The sequence below is a fragment of the Haematobia irritans genome, chromosome 1 (assembly GCF_050003625.1).
Source record: "Haematobia irritans isolate KBUSLIRL chromosome 1, ASM5000362v1, whole genome shotgun sequence".
Classification (NCBI taxonomy): domain Eukaryota; kingdom Metazoa; phylum Arthropoda; class Insecta; order Diptera; family Muscidae; genus Haematobia; species Haematobia irritans.
The window spans coordinates 252,293,088-252,314,312 of record NC_134397.1 but is presented as its reverse complement, the minus strand read 5'-3'; the positions used below and the strand labels follow the sequence as shown (position 1 = coordinate 252,314,312).

The following is a 21,225-nucleotide window of genomic DNA, read 5'->3' as shown; positions in this document are numbered from 1 at the left end:
TGACAAAATTTTCTATAGAAAGATAAAATTTTGCCAAAATTTTCTATAGAAATAACACCATGACAAAAATCTCTATAGAAATAAAATTTTGACAAAAAATTCTAAAAAAATAAAATGTTGACGAAATTTTCTATAGAAATAAAATGTTGACAAAATTTTCTATATAAATAAAATTTTGACAAAATTTTCTATAGAAATAAAGTTTTGACAAAAATTTGTATAGCAATAAAATGTTGACAAAATTTTCTATAGAAATATAAAATTTTGACAAAATTTTTTATAGAAATAAAAATTTTGACAAAATTCTCTATAGAAATAAAAATTTTACAATTTCCTATAGAAATAAAATTTTGAAAAAATTTTCTATAGAAATAACATTTTGACAAAATTTTCTATAAACATAACAATGGGACAAAAATGTTCTACAGAAATAAAATTTTGACAAAATTTTCTAAAGAAATAAAATTTGGACAAAATTTTCCATAGAAATAAAATTTTGAATTTGAAATATTTGACTAAATTTCTATAGAAATAAACTTTTTTCAAAAATTTTCTATAGAAATTAAATGTTGACAAATTTTTCTATATCAATAAAATGTTGACAAAATTTTCTATAGAAATAAAATTTTGACAAAATTTGCTATAGAAACAAAATTTTATTTATTTCTATTTTGACAAAATTTTCTATAGAAAGATAAAATTTTGCCAAAATTTTCTATAGAAATAACACCATGACAAAAATTTCTATAGAAATAAAATTTTGACAAAAAATTCTAAAAAAATAAAATGTTGACGAAATTTTCTATAGAAATAAAATTTTGACAAAATTTTCTATATAAATAAAATTTTGACAAAATTTTCTATAGAAATAAAGTTTTGACAAAAATTTATATAGCAATAAAATGTTGACAAAATTTTCTATAGAAATATAAAATTTTGACAAAATTTTCTATAGAAATAAAAATTTTGACAAAATTCTCTATAGAAATAAAAATTTTACAATTTTCTATAGAAATAAAATTTTGACAAAATTTTCTATAGAAATAAAATTTTGACAAAATTTTCTATAGAAATAACATTTTGACAAAATTTTCTATAAACATAACAATTTGACAAAAATGTTCTATAGAAATAAAATTTTGACAAAATTTTCTATAGAAATAAAATTTTGACAAAATTTTCTATAGAAATAAAATTTTGACAAAATTTTCTAAAGAAATAAAATTTGGACAAAATTTTCCATAGAAATAAAATTTTGAATTTGAAATATTTGATTAAATTTCTATAGAAATAAACTTTTTTCAAAAATTTTCTATAGAAATTAAATTTTGACAAATTTTTCTATATCAATAAAATGTTGACAAAATTTTCTATAGAAAATGTTGACAAAATTTTGTATAGCAACAAAATGTTGATAAAATTTTATACAGAAATATAAAATTTTAACAAAATTTTCTATAGAAATAAAAATTTAACAAAATTTTCTATAGAAATAAAATGTTGACAAAATTTTCTATAGAAATAAAATTTCTAAAAAAAATTCTAGAGAAATAAGATTTTTAAAAAATTTTCTATAGAAATAAAATTTTGAGAAAATTTTCTATATAAATAAAATTTAAATTTGACAAAATTATCTATAGAAATATAATTTTCAGAAAACTTTCTATAGAAATAAAATTTTCTATAGAAATAAAATTTGGACAAAATTTTCTATAGAAATAAAAGTTGGACAAAATTTTCTATAGAAATAAAGTTTTAACAAAATTTTCTAAAGAAGTAAAATTTTGAGAAAATTTTTTATATAAATAAAATTTTGAGAAATTTTTTTATAGAAATAAAATTTTGAGAAAATTTTTTATAGAAATAAAATTTTGAGAAAATTTTTGATAGAAATAAAATTTTGAAAAAAATTTTATAGAAATAAAATTTTGAGAAAATTTTTTATAGAAATAAAATTTTGACAAAATTTTCTATAGAAATAAAAATTTTACAAAATTTTCTATAGAAATAAAATGTTTACAATATTTTCTATAGAAATAAAATTTTTACAAAATTTTCTATATAAATAAAAATTAGCTATAGAAATAAAATATTGACAAAATTTTCTATGGAAACCGTGACGGACTAGTGACACACAACGTATCCACACAACGTATCCATGGAATTCAGTAAAGTTATTTTCCGTGCAACATTAACCGCTTGTTAAGCTACATAACAGAAATAACATTGGGGGTAAATATTTAATATTTTGAAGAGATAAGAGATATTTCATAATAAAATCAAATAAAATTGTACCCAAAATATAAATAGGGTATCAAATTGTATTTGACCTTTTTCATATCAACATTTTTTTGTTAGCAGGAAATATGAAATTGTAAAAGAAAAGTACATGTCGTAAATTCTTATCATGACCTAAACTTCTCATCGTTTGTTTAAAATCAATTATTTCTCTTAGGTTTCCCCCATTGACAAATAACTTCACAAACAGATCTTTCATTTTAAATCTTTACACAAGACAAGTATTAATCCGAAAGTAAATCTCAAAGTAAATCTACTTTAACTACCTCTCTACTGTATTCTGTTATCATCAGAATATTTTCCTTTCACACACGCAACACATAATTCTTTCTCAAAACTCCATTCATATCAATTTACTTGCGTTTGCTTTTGGACATTTTATTTGACGGTACGCAAGACGGACAGAAGACTTAAAAACTCTCTTGTGTACTTTTCTTATCTTTAGTCTCGATTGCAATGTCCGTCTGCCGGCTGTGTGTCTGAGCCAAAACAAAAAAACTAAAAAGATTTATCAGGGATGGGAAAAATAAATGTGTTAGGACTTTTAGTACATTAAACAGGGCTTCAAAGAACAATTCCCAGCAGTTTTGATGCTGGATAAGCCACATGCATATTAAATCGATGACCTTCAACAATAAAACCACGTGCAATTTTTAAAGTTTATTTAGATAAATAAGAAGATTTAATACTAAATTAATTTGCCCATAAAAGAGCTTTCCAATCCGACATTTGCGGGGAGATGTCCTTTTAGAGATGCTTTGGATATGAGAGAGAGACGGAATCTGCTATAAAAGTCGCATCTAGGAGCTCCCTTGATTGAATGTTTGTTAACAGAGGAGATGTTACTCTCCCCTCAGTGAGAAATAAGAGGAGAGTGAGATAATTAATTACCTCAAAAATAAAAGCAATAACAATGCAACAGGCATTAGATTCAATGATGTTAGAAGAGATTCAATGATGATAGATGAGAGTTAGACAGAAATTTATTAAGCAGAAGTGAAGAAGAGATGAGAGAGAGAGATAGTATTCTATGGACGCCACAGCTTGGAGCTCCCTTGGTTAAGTATATGAGGACTGTAGGCAGTGGCAAGGAAACAAAAATCGTCATAATAGGTACTTGCATATAAAAAATTAACAATGTAAATGTTACTACATAAAACATATTCTTTTGGGTAAAAACAAAACAAAAATATTTATTTCAAATAATAATATTCGTCATTTTCGAGGCGAAAATCGGAAAATTGGAATTTTCTATTTTTTGAGTAATAAATTGCCCAGCAAAAAAATTTGGAAGTTCTTCCAAAGGCACAACTTTAAAAGCACTTCCAGAAGATGCACTCCCAATGATGTTCTTTATTTTATCTACCCAGGAAGTTCTTTTAATTCAATTTTTTATAACTTGGTTTTTTCATACTTGTAATTGGTAATTTTAACTTTTTTTGTTTCAAATAGGTTAAAAAAAGAGTAAGAAAATTCATTTAAATTTTGCCGAAATAAAAATGCTAAATTCAATCTGAAAAATTGTGAATTTTTGAAAATATTTGGGGTCAAACGTTTCCGACAAGCTTTAGAATCCATTAAAAATTATAAAAAATTTAAAAAATATATATGTTTATTTGAGAAAATATCACAGAATTTTTTAATTTACATCCAAAACATTGAACTCGGATCACACCTAAAGAAGTGATGCAAATTCGGCTGTTGAAATGCAGGACTTCCGTCCTATGACAAGCCCATATTAAATTCATCGCTTCTGCGTCAATTTTGCACCAATTCCGGATCCAAAAAGAACATTTTCATTACTTTTTTTTTGGCGACGCTTTTGCTGCTGTGTGTCAAAATGCCGATAAACTGAAAAAATTTGCAACCCTGGACAGAGTATATGTTACTCTCCCCATATACATATAAGGTTCAATAATGTTACAGGAGTAGATTTTATTAGGGAAGAGAGTCAGAAAGAAGTTCATGCGAGAGTCAGAGTCAGAGAGTCAGATAGAAGTCCCTACGGTTAGTAGGGAATGTTAAGTAAAAGTGAAAAAATTTATATACGAAAGTATCTAAAGTATAAAGTAAAGTATTAAAAATTTAGAGATTACACTGAAAAAAAAATATTTATATGATATTAAAGATTACGCAGCCTAAATTTTAGGATGCGTAATTTACAAAATTCTAGGACAAATTTCTTTAAAATAATGAAATCTCAACTAAAATAAAATTTATAGTCTTTGTTTCAAAAAATGTTTTTTTTTTATTTTCATTAAATTTGGGATATTAATTTTGTAAATTTGCGTCCCAAAGACATTCGACTTTAACACGGAGTTAAAGTCGAATGTCTTTGAATTAAGGCAAATTTTCCTTAAATTAAAGAAATCGCCCTTAAATTAACTGAAATATTGAATCTTTAGATTTAAGATAAAAACGCTTTAAATATAGGCTAAGACTTATACTGAGGATTTAGCATCTTTGGCATAAAGTTTTTCTTGGAATTAAGAAAACATTTTTTACTATGAAGTATTGGCTATAATTTGGATTTTTAAAGTGGCATTTGTTTATCCGTGAATATCTTAATTAATATACCGCGATAAGAGAATGAAAATTTGATATATGAGATCGGTATTCTAATTTTAATTTTATTGCTCCTAGATTTAAAGCCAGATGGGTCGCTAAAACAATGTCTCGGAATCAATACCAAAATCCTTAAAGGTACGTCGAAATCTTTGGATCCAAGTAAACTTTTTTTTTGAGTGTAGTTAAAATGTGTCCATCGGTATCTAAATTTAATTTTATTGCTCCTAGATTTAAAGCCAGATAGGTCGCTAAAACAATGTCTCGGAATCAATACCAAAATCCTTAAAGGTACGTCAAAATCTTTGGATCCAAGTAAACTTTTTTTGAGTGTAGTTTAAATGTGTCCATCGGTATCTAATTTTAATTTTATTGCTCCTAGATTTAAAGCCAGATAGGTCGCTAAAAAAAATGTCTCGGAATCAATACCAAAATCCTTAAAGGTACGTCAAAATCTTTGGATCCAAGTAAACTTTTTTGAGTGTAGTTTAAATGTGTCCAAATTTAATTTATGTTAATTTGATTTTATCTAGTATACTTTAATTTATATGGTATAATTAAATTCACTTAAACTACATTAAATGGTAGTTTATTTTTAATTTTAGAATGCAGTTTTGTATATTTAATTTTGTTTTTTGCTAAAATAAATTGAAGACTACATTCCATTAAATTGGGCAATTTTCGCATTTTGCACCAATCAACTTTATTTAAATCCCCCAACCAATCAATTACAAAATCTTTAATAAAAGATACTCTCAACAACTCAGATTTTAAAGCGCAAAATTAGAATCTTAGTATATACAAATTCATTCACCTTTTATAAATAAAACATGAGATATTCTTATGTTTAACAAGGTTTCAACAATATCCTTTGAAACCCAGTTGGATTCAAACGTTTTTCCAATGGCAACTACCAATGGAAAAAGTTTCAACAAGGATCAAGAGAGGAAGAGAGAAAGTCTCAAGTATATTTAGCATCTATGGTGAAGAGAAAAATAGCAGCACTGTTAATCCAATTGCAACCAGGGCTGCCAATTTTGCCGATTTATCGGCATTCTGACGATTTTTTACTCAAAAAAGAGCAAATGGCGATTTTGCGATTTTTGCCCCAAAAATTACGATATTAGGTCAGTTCAAAATTTTTGACTATAAGCAGATCTTTTACACAATTAGGGCCACCAAAAGAGAGTACACTTGACAATAGTCAGATAGAGAAATTGCAAGTTTTCGCTAGAGATTTCATACCTCACTTTACATCTACAGTATTAGTATCACGGTTGCCACTCGTGCCGAAAATAATCCACCAAAATTTGAAGAAAATTTTATCAAAAATCTACCAAATTACAAAAATATCTTGAAGTTGTTGATCAAATTTTTGTGGTTAGTATATATAAAAATTTTGTTTTATTAGAAAGAAAAGTTTTTTATGGAATTTATAGCAAATTTTGTTAAAATTTTATTTGTATAGAAAATTTCGACAAAATTTTATTTCTATAGAAAATTTTGTCAAAAGTTTATTTCTATAGAAAATTTTGTCAAAATTTTACTTCTATAGAAAATTTTGTCAAAATTTTACTTCTATAGAAAATTTTGTTAAAATTTTATTTCTAAACAAAAAGTTGTCACAATTTTATTGCTACAGAAAATTTCGGCAAAATTTTATTTCTATAGATTTTTTTTTTCAAAATTTTATTTCTATAGACAGTCTTTGTGAAAATTTTATTTTTATAGAAAATTTTATTTCTATAGAAAATTTGATCAAAATTTTATTTCTATAGAAAATTTTGTCAAAATTTTATTTCCATAGAAAATTTTGTCAAAATTGTATTTCTATCGAAAATTTTGTCAAAATTGTATTTCTATAGAAAATTTTGTCAAAATTTTATTTCTATAGAAACTTTTGTCAAAATTTTATTTCTATAGAAAATTTTGTCAAAATTTTATTTCTATAGAAAATTTGGTCAAAATTTTATTTCTACAGAAAATTTCGGCAAAATTTTATTTCTATAGATTTTTTTTCAAAATTTTATTTCTATAGACAGTCTTTGTGAAAATTTTATTTTTATAGAAAATTTTATTTCTATAGAAAATTTGATCAAAATTTTATTTCTATAGAAAATTTTGTCAAAATTTTATTTCCATAGAAAATTTTGTCAAAATTGTATTTCTATCGAAAATTTTGTCAAAATTGTATTTCTATAGAAAATTTTGTCAAAATTTTATTTCTATAGAAACTTTTGTCAAAATTTTATTTCTATAGAAAATTTTGTCAAAATTTTATTTCTATAGAAAATTTGGTCAAAATTTTATTTCTACAGAAAATTTCGGCAAAATTTTATTTCTATAGATTTTTTTTCAAAATTTTATTTCTATAGACAGTCTTTGTGAAAATTTTATTTTTATAGAAAATTTTATTTCTATAGAAAATTTGATCAAAATTTTATTTCTATAGAAAATTTTGTCAAAATTTTATTTCCATAGAAAATTTTGTCAAAATTGTATTTCTATCGAAAATTTTGTCAAAATTGTATTTCTATAGAAAATTTTGTCAAAATTTTATTTCTATAGAAAATTTTGTCAAAATTTTATTTCTATAGAAAATTTGATCACAATTTTATTTCTATAGAAAATTTGATCACAATTTTATTTCTATAAAATTTCAAAATTGTATTTCTATAGAAAATTTTGTCAAAATTGTATTTCTATAGAAAATTTTGTCAAAATTGTATTTCTATAGAAAATTTTGTCAAAATTTTATTTCTATAGAAAATTTGGTCAAAATTTTATTTCTATAGAAAATTTGGTCAAAATTGTATTTCTATAGATTTTTTTTTCAAAATTGTATTTCTATAGAAAATTTTGTCAAAATTTTATTTCTATAGAAAATTTTGTCAACATTTTATTTCTATAGAAAATTTTATCAAAATTGTATTTCTATAGAAAATTTTGTCAAAATTTTATTTCTATAGAAAATTTGGTCAAAATTTTATTTCCATAGAAAATTTCGGCAAAATTTTATTTCTATAGAAAATTTTGTCAACATTTTATTTCTATAGAAAATTTTGTCAAAATTTTATTTCTATAGAAAATTTCGGCAAAATTGTATTTCTGTTGAAAATTTTGTCAAAATTTTATTTTTATAGCAAATGTTGCCAAAATTTTATTTCTATAGAAAATTTCGTCAAAATTTTATTTCTATAGATTTTTTTTCAAAATTGTATTTCTATAGAAAATTTTGTCAAAATTTTATTTCAATAGAAAATTTTCTCAAAATTTTATTTCTATAGAAAATTTTGTCAAAATTTTATTTCTATAGAAAATTTTGTCAAAATTGTGTTTCTATAAAAAATTTTGTCAACATTTTATTTCTATAGAGAATTTTGTCAAAATTTTATTTCTATAGATTTTTTTTCAAAATTTTATTTTTATAGAAAATTTTGTCAACATTTTATTTCTATAGAAAACTTTCTCAAGCCTTTATATATGTAGAAAATTTTGTCAAAATTTTATTTTTATAGAAAATTTCGGCAAAATCTTATTTCTATAGAAAATTTTGTAAAAATTTTATTTTTATAGAAAATTTTGTCAAAATTTTATTTCTATAGAAAATTTTGTCAAAATTTTATTTCTATAGAAAATGTTGTCAAAATTTTATTTCTATAGAAAATTTTGTCAAAATTTTATTTCTATAGAAAATTTTGTCAAAATTTTATTTCTATAGAAAATTTTGTTTAACTTTTATTTCTATAGAAATTTTGTCAAAATTTTATTTCTATAAAAAATTGTATAAACATTTTATTGCTATAGAGAATTTTGTCAAAATTTTATTTCTATAGAAAACTTTCTCAAGCCTTTATATCTGTAGAAAATTTTTGCACGTTTTTATTTCTATAGAATATTCTTGCAAAAATTTATTTCTATGAACATTTTTGAAAAATTGTATTTCTAAAAAAATTTTGCTAAATTTTATTTTTAATAAAATTTTTGCAAATTGTAAAATTTTGGAAAATCGGGCAACACATATGTAAATATTAAAGTTCTTCATTTTTATTTTTAAAGAAAAAACTTACTGAAGTAAAACTATATATTAAAAAAATATTTTTTATTCTATTTTTTGAATTTCATAGCATTGCATACAATTTTTTTTTTAAATTTATTTTTATAGAAGACTGAATTCATTATGATTGTTTTGTTGAAATGCATAGTTGTGTTAATTTTCTGTTCTTTATATGAAATAAATATTTTTGTTTTTAACCAAAAAATTAGTTTGGTTTTAATGTTATTAACATTGCAGATTTTTTGACGATTTTTAAAATGGATGTGACGATTATTACGATTTTTTCGGCAAAAAGTGACGAATATTCTTGAAATTTTATTGGCAGCCCTGATTGCAACGTCTATGCCTCTCTCGGTTTATTAAAATACTTGTGAGATCAGTCTTATCTATCTTATGTTAACATTAGAAGCAACGAGAATACATAATAACATTTAACATAATAAAAAGCTTAACATGAAATATAAACTCGATAACGATGTTAATATTTACAGCTTTCATTTAGTACTGCCAGAAATTAATTTAAACTGACTTAAGCTAAATTAAAATAAATTAAATCAAATAACATTTTTCATTCGCTTTTGAATGTTCTCTTATTTGCCACTTTTTGTAATTTCTGTTTATCATCTCCGATATAGTCTAGTTTATACTTTTTCACATATTCTCCACCCGAGTTTGCCATAGAAAAGGAAGAGATTCGTATCCAAATACAAAAAAAAAAACTATTCACATTATCTGTCAATGCAAAAAACAATTTTACTCATAGTAACAATTTTCCATAAACAAGGCTTTGATTGCTTGAATTCAATTAAATCGAATTTGAATTTCCTGTCTATGAATGAACTGTTGCTTGATTCCAGTTTTGTCTTTTTTTTTTTTGATTTTTCTTAAACTAGTTTTAATAGCAATTTTTAAGTGAAAGCCAATGTAGGCTAATATTTGGGTTATGAGAACTCGCATTGCTAAGTAAACCATCTTAGAATACTGGTTATGGATTTTGGTTCATCAATCAATTATAGCTAGCATAGAAAAGTTTTGAAAATTATACAAAATTATCTTAAAGACCATTAAGATTAGAAACATTCTTGGTTAACGTATTGGCTTGCATTCGAAAACACCTGGGGAGGGAACTTTCTTTGAAAAGCACTAATTATCACTTCAAAAAAAGATTTTAAAAATTAATCAGAGGGGGAGAAATTATACTCCAATAAAATATTTAACGAATGTTTTGATTTTTTTTTTTTATATTCCAATTTTAATGTGACAATAATAACGAATATACTTTCGAAATAAAATAAAAATTCAACTAAAAAAATGCTATTCACTCTTATTATGTCTGTTTCTTCCTTAAGTATTAAAAAACTTTATACTTAAGTTCCATTCCTTGGTTAGGTCGAAAGTCTATATTGGATTACTAAACCAGCTATCAGTTGTGAATTATTTTCAAGATTTCAGTTTTTGTAATCATTGTAATCAGCAAGGTGTAATGACGAGATCATTTAACTACCACTGTATTTTTCAATTTAGAACTATAAAAATAATTTAAATAAATATTAAATATCAAAAGGTAAAAGATCATCAATACTGAAACGGGTTTGACCATTATAATGTACATTCAGTTATCTCAATAAAAATAGTACAACATTCGTGATAGAGAAGCTAGAGAATTTTCTATATAAATAAAATTTTGAGAACATTTTCTATAGAAATACAATTTTGAGAAAATTTTCTAAAAAACAAGTAAGGAAAGTCTTAAGTCGGCCGGGGCCGACTATATTATACTTTGCACCACTTTGTAGATGCACATTTTTGATATCATATCAAATCCGTCCAATGTGTTGGGTGCTATATATATAAAGGTTTATGTTCTCATATACATATATTTAAATCTGACCAGATCTGGACAGAGTTCTAAAATACTTATAAACTTTAAATTTAAGTCGGCTAATGCCCTGAGGTGGAACACAATGTTAGTAAAAAAACAAGTAAGGAAAGTCTAAAGTCGGGCGGGGCCGACTATATTATACCCTGCACCACTTTGTAGATCTAAATTTTCGATACCATATCACATCCGTCAAATGTGTTGGGGGCTATATATAAAGGTTTGTCCCAAATACATACATTTAAATATCACTCGATCTGGACAGAATTTGATAGACTCTACAAAATCTATAGACTTAAAATTTAAGTCGGCTAATGCACTAGGGTGGAACACAATGTTAGTAAAAAAATATGGGAAACATATAAATCTGAAGCAATTTTAAGGAAATTTCGCAAAAGTTTATTTATGATTTATCGCTCGATATATATGTATAAGAAGTTTAAGAAAATTAGGGTCATTTTTTCAACTATTCGACTAAGCAGTGGCGATTTAACAAGGAAAATGTTGGTATTTTGACCATTGTTGTCGAAATCAGAAAAACATATATATATGGGAGGTATATCTAAATCTGAACCTATTTCAATCAAAATTGGCACGCATAGCCACAATACTAATTCCACTCTCTGTGCAAAATTTCAACTAAATCGGATCAAAAAATTGGCCTCTGTGGTCATATGAGTGTAAATCGGGCGAAAGCTATAAATGGGAGGTATATCTAAATCTGAACCGATTTAAACCAAATTTGGCACTCATAGCTACAATGCTTATTCTAATCCCTGTGCAAAATTTCAATTAAATCGGAGTTAAAAATTGGCCTCTGTGGTCATATGAGTATAAATCGGGGGAAAGCAATATATGGGAGATATATCTAAATCTGAACCGATTTCAACCAAATTTGGCACGCACAGCTACAATGCTAATTCTACTCCCTGTGCAAAATTTCAACTAAATCGGAGCAAAAAATTGGCCTCTGTGGTCATATGAGTGTATATCAGGCGAAAGCTATATATGGGAGCTATATCTAAATCTGAACTGCGACCTAGACTTTGATTACAAAAATGTGTTCACGGACAGACGGACATGGCTATATCGACTTAGGAGCCCACCCTGAGCATTTTTGCCAAAGAAACCATGTGTCTATCTCATCTCCTTCTGGGTGTTACAAACATATGCACTAACTTATAATACCCTGTTCCACAGTGTGGCGCAGGGTATAAAAATTTTGACAAAATGTTCTACGAAATAAAAATTGACAAAATTTTCTGTAGAAAAAAAATTTAAAAAAATCCAAAGAAATAAAATTTTGACAAAATTTTCTATTAATAAAAAAAATTCACAAAATGTTCTATGAAATAGAATTTTGACAAAACTTTCTATAGAAATAAAATTTTGACAAAATTTTCTATAGAAAAAAATCCAAAGAAATAAAATTTTGACAAAATGTTCTTCGAAATAGAATTTTTACAAAACTTTCTATAGAAATAAATTTTGACAAAATAAACAATTTTGACAAAATGTTCTATGCAATAGAATTTTGACAAAAGTTTCTATAGAAATAAAATTTTGACAAAATTTTCTATAGAAAAATAAAATTTTGACAACATTTTCTATAAATAAAAAATATTGACAAAATGTTCTACGAAATAGAATTTTGACAAAACTATAGAAAAAAAAAATTGAAAAAAATCCAAAGAAGTAAAATTTTGACAAAATTTTCTATAAATAAAAAAATTTCACAAAATGTTCTATGAAATAGAATTTTGACAAAACTTTCTATTGAAATAAAATTTTGACAAAATTTTCTATAGAAAAAAGATCCAAAGAAATAAAATTTTGACAAAATTTTCTATAAATATAAAATTTTGGCAAAATGTTCTATGAAAGAGAATTTTGACAAAATTTTCTATAGAAATACAATTTTGACAACATTTTTTATAGAAATAAAATATTAACAAAATTTTTTAAGTTGACAAATTTTTATGTTGACAAAATTATCTATAAATAAAAATTTTTGACAAATTTTTCTATAAATAAAAACTTTTGACAAAATTTTCTATAATAGGATTTTAAAAAAATGTTTCTATAGAAATACAAAATTTCCTATAGAAATTAAATTTTGACAAAATTTTCTATAGCAAAAAAATTTTTGACAAAATTTTCTATAGAAAAAACATTTGCAAAAATTTTCTATACTAATAAAATTTTGAGAAAAATTTCTATGGAAATAAAATTTTGAGAAAAATTTCTATGGAAATAAATTTTTGAAAAAAAAGGTATAGAAATAAAATTGTGTCAAAATTTTCTATAGAAATAAAATTTTGTCAAAATTTTCTATAGAAATAAAATTTTGACAAAATTTTCTATAGAAATAAAATTTTGCGGAACACATTTCTATAGATAAAAACTTCTAAACAAATAAAATTTGACAAATTTTCAATATATAAAAAAATGTTGAAAAAATTATAAAATTTTCTATAGGTAAAAAATTTTGATAAAATTTTCTATGGGTAAAAATTTAAAAAAAAAAATTATATACATAAAAAATTTGGACAAAATTTTCTATGTAGATAAAATTTTGCGAAAATTTTCTATGGAAATAAAATTTGTTGACAAAATTTTCGATAAATAAATTATGTTGACAAAATTTTGTATAAATAAAAAAATTTAGGCAAAATTTTGTATAAATAAAAAAATTTAGCAAAATTTTCTATAAATAAAAAATTTTGACCAAATTTCCTATATATGAAAATGTTTGACAATAATTTCTAGACAAAATTTTCTATAGAAATAAAATGTTGACAAAATTGTCTATAGATCAAAAATGTTTACAAAATTTTCTATAGAAATAAAATTTTGCAGAACACATTCCTATAGATAAAAAACATTTAACAAAATTTTCTGTACAAATAAAATTTGAGAAAGTTCCAATATATAAAAATGTTGACAAATTTTTTATAAATAAAAAAATTACAAAATTTTCTATAGGTAAAAAATTTTGAAAAAATTTTCTATAGATAAAAAATTTTTACAAAATTTTCTAAAGTTAAAAAATTTTACCGATTTTTCTATAGATCAAAAATAAAAAGTTTTGATAAAATTTTCTATGGATAAAAATTTTGAAAAAAAAAATTGGACAAAATTTTCTATGGAAATAAAATTTTGTATAAATAAAGAAATTGCAAAATTTTCTATAAATTAACAAAATTTGACATTTAACAAAATTTTATATACAAATAAAAAAATTGCAAAATTTTCTATAAATAAAAAAATTTGACATTTAACAAAATTTTCTATACAAATAAAATTTGACAAATTTTCAATATATAAAAAATGTTGACAGATTTTTATGGATTAAAAAAATTACATTTTTTTCAAAATTTTTTATAGATAAAATCTTTTGACAAAATTTTCTATAGATAAAAAATTTGGCCAAAATTTTCTATATATAAAAATTTTTGACAATAATTTTTTATGTAGGTAAAATGTTGCGAAAATTTTCTATGGAAATACACGTTTTTGACAAAATTTTCTATAAACAAATTGTTTTGACAAAATTTTGTATAAATAAAAATAATTTGGCAAAATTTTCTATAAATAAAAAATTTTGACAAAATGTTCTATATATAAAAAATTTTGACCACATTTCCTATATATGAAAATTTTTGACAATAATTTCTATAGAGGTAAAATTTAGAAAAAAAAATTCTATAGAAATAAAGTTTTGAAAAAATTTTCTATAGATCAAAAATTTTACAAAATTTTCTATAGATAATCAATTTTGACAAAATTTTCTGAAGAAATAAAGTTTTGAGAAAATTGTCTATATATATAAAATTTTGACAACATCCCAGCAAAAAAAAAAGCTTCGCCAAAAAAAGTAATGAAAATGTTCTCTTTGGATCCGGAAGTGGTGCAAAATTGACGCAGAAGCGATGAATTTAACATGGGCTTGTCATAGGACGGAAGTCCTCCATTTCAACAGCCGTTGCACTGAATTTGCATCACTTCTTTAGGTGTGATCCGAATTTAATGTTTTGGATGTAAATTAAAAAAAAAAATCTGTGATATTTTGTCAAATAAATAATTTTTATAATTTGTTTTGTTTTGTTATTGTTGGTTTTGTTCTTTAAGCATTGTTGTCGTTTTTTTTTTTTTATTTCAGCTTAAAACCATACATTGACTAAACTACAAGAGTAGCTTAACCAACAGAGGAAAAGAATGTTTGTCAAATTTATTTGGGCAAAGCCCTATAGACTGCAAGATGGTTGGATGGACGCACGTTTCGGAATTACCACATTCCTCATCAGCATCCTCTACTTGCAGCAAAACTATCAACCAATTATCAGAATAAATTCAGGCAGTTTATTAAACCCAACAAAAACCACACTTGAACCTCAGCATCCTACCCTTGCTGCAAGTAGAGGATGCTGATGAGGAATGTGGTAATTCCGAAACGTGCGTCCATCCAACCATCTTGCAGTCTATAGGGCTTTGCCCAAATAAATTTGACAAACATTCTTTTCCTCTGTTGGTTAAGCTACTCTTGTAGTTTAGTCAATGTATGGTTTTAAGCTGAAATAAAAAAAAAAACGACAACAATGCTTAAAGAACAAAACCAACAATAACAAAACAAAACAAATGGAAAAAGAAGAGGAGGCACGCTCAAAAGAAACCCAGCCATGTGAATTCAAATCGATGATTTGACAGTGGCATAGGAAAAGAGATATGTTTGTTTCGAATTTATTTGGCATAAGCCGGCTATCAATGTAAAACCTTTTTTCGGAGGGTTCAAGTGTGGTTTTTGTTGGGTTTAATAAACTGCCTGAATTTATTCTGATAATTGGTTGATAGTTTTGCTGCAAGTAGAGGATGCTGATGAGGAATGTGGTAATTCCGAAACGTGCGTCCATCCAACCATCTTGCAGTCTATAGGGCTTTGCCCAAATAAATTTGACAAACATTCTTTTCCTCTGTTGGTTAAGCTACTCTTGTAGTTTAGTCAATGTATGGTTTTAAGCTGAAATAAAAAAAAAAAAAAAAACGACAACAATTTTTATAATTTTTAATGGATTCTAATGCTTTTCGGAAACGTTTGACCTCAAATATTTTCAAAAATCCACAATTTTTTCAGATTGCATTTATAATTTTTTTTTCGACAAAATTTAAATGATTTGTATCATTTTATGAATTCTTACTCTGTTCTTAACCTTTTTTAAATAAAAAAAAGTTAAAATTACCCACTAAAAGTATGAAAAAAAACAAGTTATAAAAAATTGAATTAAAAGAACTTCCTGGGTAGTTAAAATAAAGAACATCATTGGGAGTACATCTTCTGGAAGTGCTTTTAAAGTTGTGTCTTTGGAAGAACTTCCAAAATTTTTTGATGCGATAAAAATTTCTATAGAAATAAAATTTTAACCACATTTTCTATAATTTCACAATCTAAATGGTTTATAATCAGTTTTAAATTTCACATATTTTCAAAAATCTTAAGGTTTTTTATTTATATATTTTTTAATAATTTTTGTTTTAACTTACCGTTGTTTGTAACCATAATACCAATGAGTTGTTTCCTTTAGTATGACCACAGAATCACCTACATCCAAATTGAGGCGATGCGGTTTATCATCTTGATCGAAATTGCATTTTGCTAAAAAAACAGACAAATAATGGAGAACCAAATTAGAAAATCAATTTGAAAAGTCTTAAAACAAAAATATAAAAATAAATGACATTAATAGAAAATAATTTACAATTATTACTTTTTGACTATGTGACTCAAGTAAGACAGCAAAACTAATTAAATAAACACTTTTCAAAAAACATGGATTGAACCTCCCAACAAGCTTCAAATCTGTGAGATGACTATTTGCAACTAGTAATAGGGGTTTAGTAAAAAAACCAAGGAAAAAAGAATAGAAAAGTAAAATTATCATGGAGAGTATACGGCGGGGGAAGGTATGAAAATGAAGGAAAAAAGTTTTTTTTTTTTGTAAAAACAATAAAATACAAAACCAAACAGAAACTAGATCTGATATTGTCATAGAGAAAAAACGAAGGCGGCATGATAAGGTTGGGGAAAAGATTTTATTTTATTTTCTCGCTCTCTCTCCCAAAATGTAATTTTTTTTCTCTCAAAATACTCTATATATATACCTTGCAACCACAATTATTCATCGTATCATGTTCAAATTTTGTTTTGTTTTTATATACTAATTTTTTTCCCGAATATATCAATTCATCCTCATTTATTTGTATTCTTGTCATCCATCCGTCTATGCAAAGCCTCGGTTTGGTTAGCAAAATAAACTACGGTGTTTAGTGGCACAGAGCTATTAAATATAATTGGCAATCTTTTGTGGTCCATGATTGTTCAACTATGGAAAGGGGAAACAAAACATAAATTTCAGATTTCGTACCACAATGCCAACCTAAATCTCTAGAGGGGAAAATCTCACTTGGAAAAATAAAAGAGCGAGATTTTATTTTTATTACTCTTGTTTTGTATTTGTTTTACCTTTAATTTGTATGACGATGGTTGACCCCCCTCCCATCATCTGTTTTCTCTATTCATAACATAGAGGTGTTAAATTTGCTTTTCTTTACATTTCAAATGCGAATTAGTTTAGTTTTATGATTTGCAATGGTGATGAAATGTTGACAATGGTGCGAGTGTGTGTGTGTGTGTGAAAGAGCATACAACATTACTAGCTTTTGAAAAGTACTCATAATTGTCGGAAATTCTAATTTGTGCAAAACACTAAGCAATCATCATGAAGGGGACAATTTGTATACAAAGAGAGTAAAGAAAACTGAGAGAATAGCATTAACACACACAATAAAGGTAAATTGAATGACAATCGGAAAACAAGACCTGGACCCTACTTTAATAACACACCATGTATGTTTTATTGTTTTTGAAGGGAGATTTAATACAGCAAAAATATCATAACACACATCGAGCAAATGATCATTTTTTAACGGAAATCAAATGTGTGTTACAAGGGTCAACCACCACAGAGAACATTGCAGAACAAGGTTAATTGAATCTATTCAAAGTTCAAGCAACCAATATACAAATGTGAAACAATTGCATCAGCCAGATATAGCAAAGGAAGTGCAAAGTATCAAACCAAACCGCCACAATCTTTGAATTTCATTTTTCATATTTATTGGTTTATTACACAACACTCGGCTTATAAACGCTGACAATCAAAGAGAGCGGCTTAGATTCTCTAAAAGCCGCAATTATAGGAAATATGAAAAGAGTTGCCATTGATCAAAAAAACAGAGACATGAAAATAATAGAAATTTAAACCTTTTCTCTACCGAAATAAACCTAATGTTGTAAACTTTTTTGTATACCCTCCATCATAGATTCTCTAAAAGCCGCATTTATAGGAAATATGAAGAGTTGCCATTGAACAAAAAAACAGGGACATGAAAATAATAGAAATTTAAACCTTTTCTCTACCGAAATAAACCTAATGTTGTAAACTTTTTTGTATACCCTCCATCATAGGATGGGGGTATATTAACATTGTCATTCCGTTTGTAACACATCGAAATATTGCTCTAAGACCCCATAAAGTATATATATTCTGGGTCGTGGTGAAATTCTGAGTCGATCTAAGCATGTCCGTCCGTCCGTCCGTCTGTTGAAATCACGCTAACTTCCGAACGAAACAAGCTATCGACTTGAAACTTGGCACAAGTAGTTGTTATCGATGTAGGTCAGATGGTATTGAAAATGGGCCATATCGGTCCACTTTTACGTATAGCCCCCATATAAAGGGACCCTCAGATTTGGCTTGTGGAGCCTCTAACAGAAGCATATTTCATCCGATCCGGCTGAAATTTGGTATATGGTGTTGGTATATGGTCTCTAACAACCATGCAAAAATTGGTCCGCATCGGTCAATAATTATATATAGCCCCCATATAAACCGATCCACAGATTTGGCTTGCGGAGCCTAAAAGAGAAGCAAATTTCATCCGATCCGGCTGAAATTTGGTACATGGTGTTGGTATATGGTCTCTAACAACCATGCAAAAATTGGTTCACATCGGTCCATAATTATATATAGCCCCCATATAAACCGATCCCCAGATTTGGCTTGCGGAGCCTCAAAAAGAAGAAAATTTCATCCGATCCGACTGAAATTTGGTACATGATGTTGGTATATGGTCTCTAACAACCATGCAAAAATTGGTCCATATCGGTCCTTAATTATATATAGCCCCCATATAAACCGATCCCCAGATTTGGCTTGCGGAGCCTCAAAGAGGAGCAAATTGCATCCGATCCGCCTGAAATTTGGTACATGATATTGGTATATGGTCTCTAACAACCATGCAAAAATTGGTCCACATCGATTCATAATTATATATAGCCCCCATAAAAACCGATCTCCAGATTTGACTTGCGAAGTCTCCAAGAGAAGCAAATTTCATCCAATCCGGTTGTAATTTGGAACATGGTGTTAGTATATGATCTTTAACAACCGTGCCAGAATTGGTCCATATCGGTCCATAATTATATATGGCCCCCATATAAAACATTCTCCAGATTTGACCTCCGGAGCCTCTTGGAGGAGCAAAATTCATCCGATCCGGTTCAAATTAGGCTCGTGGTGTTAGTATATGGTCGCTAACAACCATACCAAAATTGGTCCAATCACACAAAAATTGGTCCATATCGGTTCATAATCATGGTTGCCACTAGAGCCAAAAATAATCTACCAAAATTTTATTCCTATAGAAAATTTTGTCAAAATTTTATTTCTATAGAAAATTTTGTCAAAATTTTATTTCTAGAGAAAATTTTGTTAAAATTTTATTCGGTTCATAATAAAATTTTCATCATTGTCAAAATTTTATTTCTATAGAAAATTTTGTCAACATTTTATTTCTATAGAAAATTTTGTTCAAATTTTATTCGGTTCATAATCATGGTTGCCACTCGAGCCAAAAATAATCGACCAAGATTTTATTTCTATAGAAAATTTTGTTAAAATGTTATTTCTGTAGAAATTTTTGTCAAAATTTTCTTTCTATAGAAAATTTTGTGAAAATTTTGTTAAAATTTTATTTCTGTAGAAAATTTTTTCAAAATTGTATGTCTTCTTTGTCAAACTGAATTATATACGTGTTGGATCGATCTTTTTTGATTTAATATATACCACGTATGTACTTTCATACAATTTAGAAGATGGTGTTAGGAGGTTTTAAGATACCTTGCCATCGGCAAGCGTTACCGCAACTTAAGTAATTCGATTGTGGGTGGCAGTGTTTAGATGAAGTTTCTACGCAATCCATGATGGAGGGTACATAAGAAGCTTCGGCCTGGCCGAACTTACGGCCGTATATACTTGTTTTTTTTTTTTTTTTTGTTTTTACTTGTACCAACAGCATGTAGAACAAAAATATAGTTTTAAGGACCTACCTCAATTACTTCATGAGCAATATGAGTTTTTGTGAAAACTAGATTCTGGAATTGTGACCAAATGACCTTACAAAAATAAACGCAATTTAGCCAACCATATCTTTTAAAGTATTACAAAAAAAATCAAAAAAGAATCCGAAATAATATCAGCTATTGTTTTTGTATGAATGTCCATTTACTACACTGAAAAAATATTTACGTGATATTAAAGATTACGCAACCTAAATTTTAAGATGTGAAATTTACAAAATATTACAGACAATTACTTTAAAATAATAAAATTTTTATTAAAATAAAGTTTATGATATTTGCTTCAAAAACATTTTTTTTCATTTAATTTAGGACACAAATTTTGTAAATTTGCATCCCTCCGTTAAAGTCACATGTCTTTGAACTAAGGCTAATTTTCCTTAAAGTAAAGAAAAACATTTTTGATTCAAAGAAATTGTCCTTAAATTAATTGAAACTTTAGGTTTAAAATAAAAACGTTTCAAATAGAGGCTAAGACTTATTTTGAGGATTTAGCGTCTTTGGTTTAAAGCTGTTTTTTTTTTTTTAATTAAGAAAATATTTTTATATTGAAACTTTAGATTTAAAATAAAAACGTTTCAAATAGAGGCTAAGACTTATTTTGAGGATTTAGCGTCTTTGGTTTAAAGTTTTTTTTTTTTTTGTATTAAGAAAACATTTTTTACTTTGAAGTATCCATTATAAATTGGATTTTTAAACTTGCATTTTTTTGTAGATGAGTACTTTTATAATTAAACCGCGAAAAGAAAATGAAAATTTGATAAATGAAATCTGTATCCCAATTTTAATTTTATCGGTCCTAGATTTAAAGCCAGATAGGTCGCTAAAAAATTTCTTTATTTTAAAGAAGCCGCATCTTTGGCTCGTAATCAATACCAAAATCCTTAAGGGAAGGTCAAAATTTCTAAATCAAAGTAAACTTGTTGTTGGAGTGTACGTCTCGTACAGTAG

At 25.9% G+C, this 21,225-nt stretch overlaps 1 protein-coding gene across 5 annotated transcripts in view; it reads right to left on the bottom strand.

The window, feature by feature from the left end:
• mbc (dedicator of cytokinesis protein myoblast city) overlaps positions 1-21,225 on the bottom strand; it is a 191,824-nt gene that overhangs the window by 94,311 nt on the left and 76,288 nt on the right. For all 5 annotated transcript variants that reach the window (XM_075289378.1, XM_075289369.1, XM_075289387.1 and 2 more), the window contains exon 2: positions 16,338-16,449. In XM_075289378.1, coding sequence (XP_075145493.1) covers positions 16,338-16,449 — 112 coding nt within the window. The remainder of the gene's footprint in view (positions 1-16,337; positions 16,450-21,225) is intronic.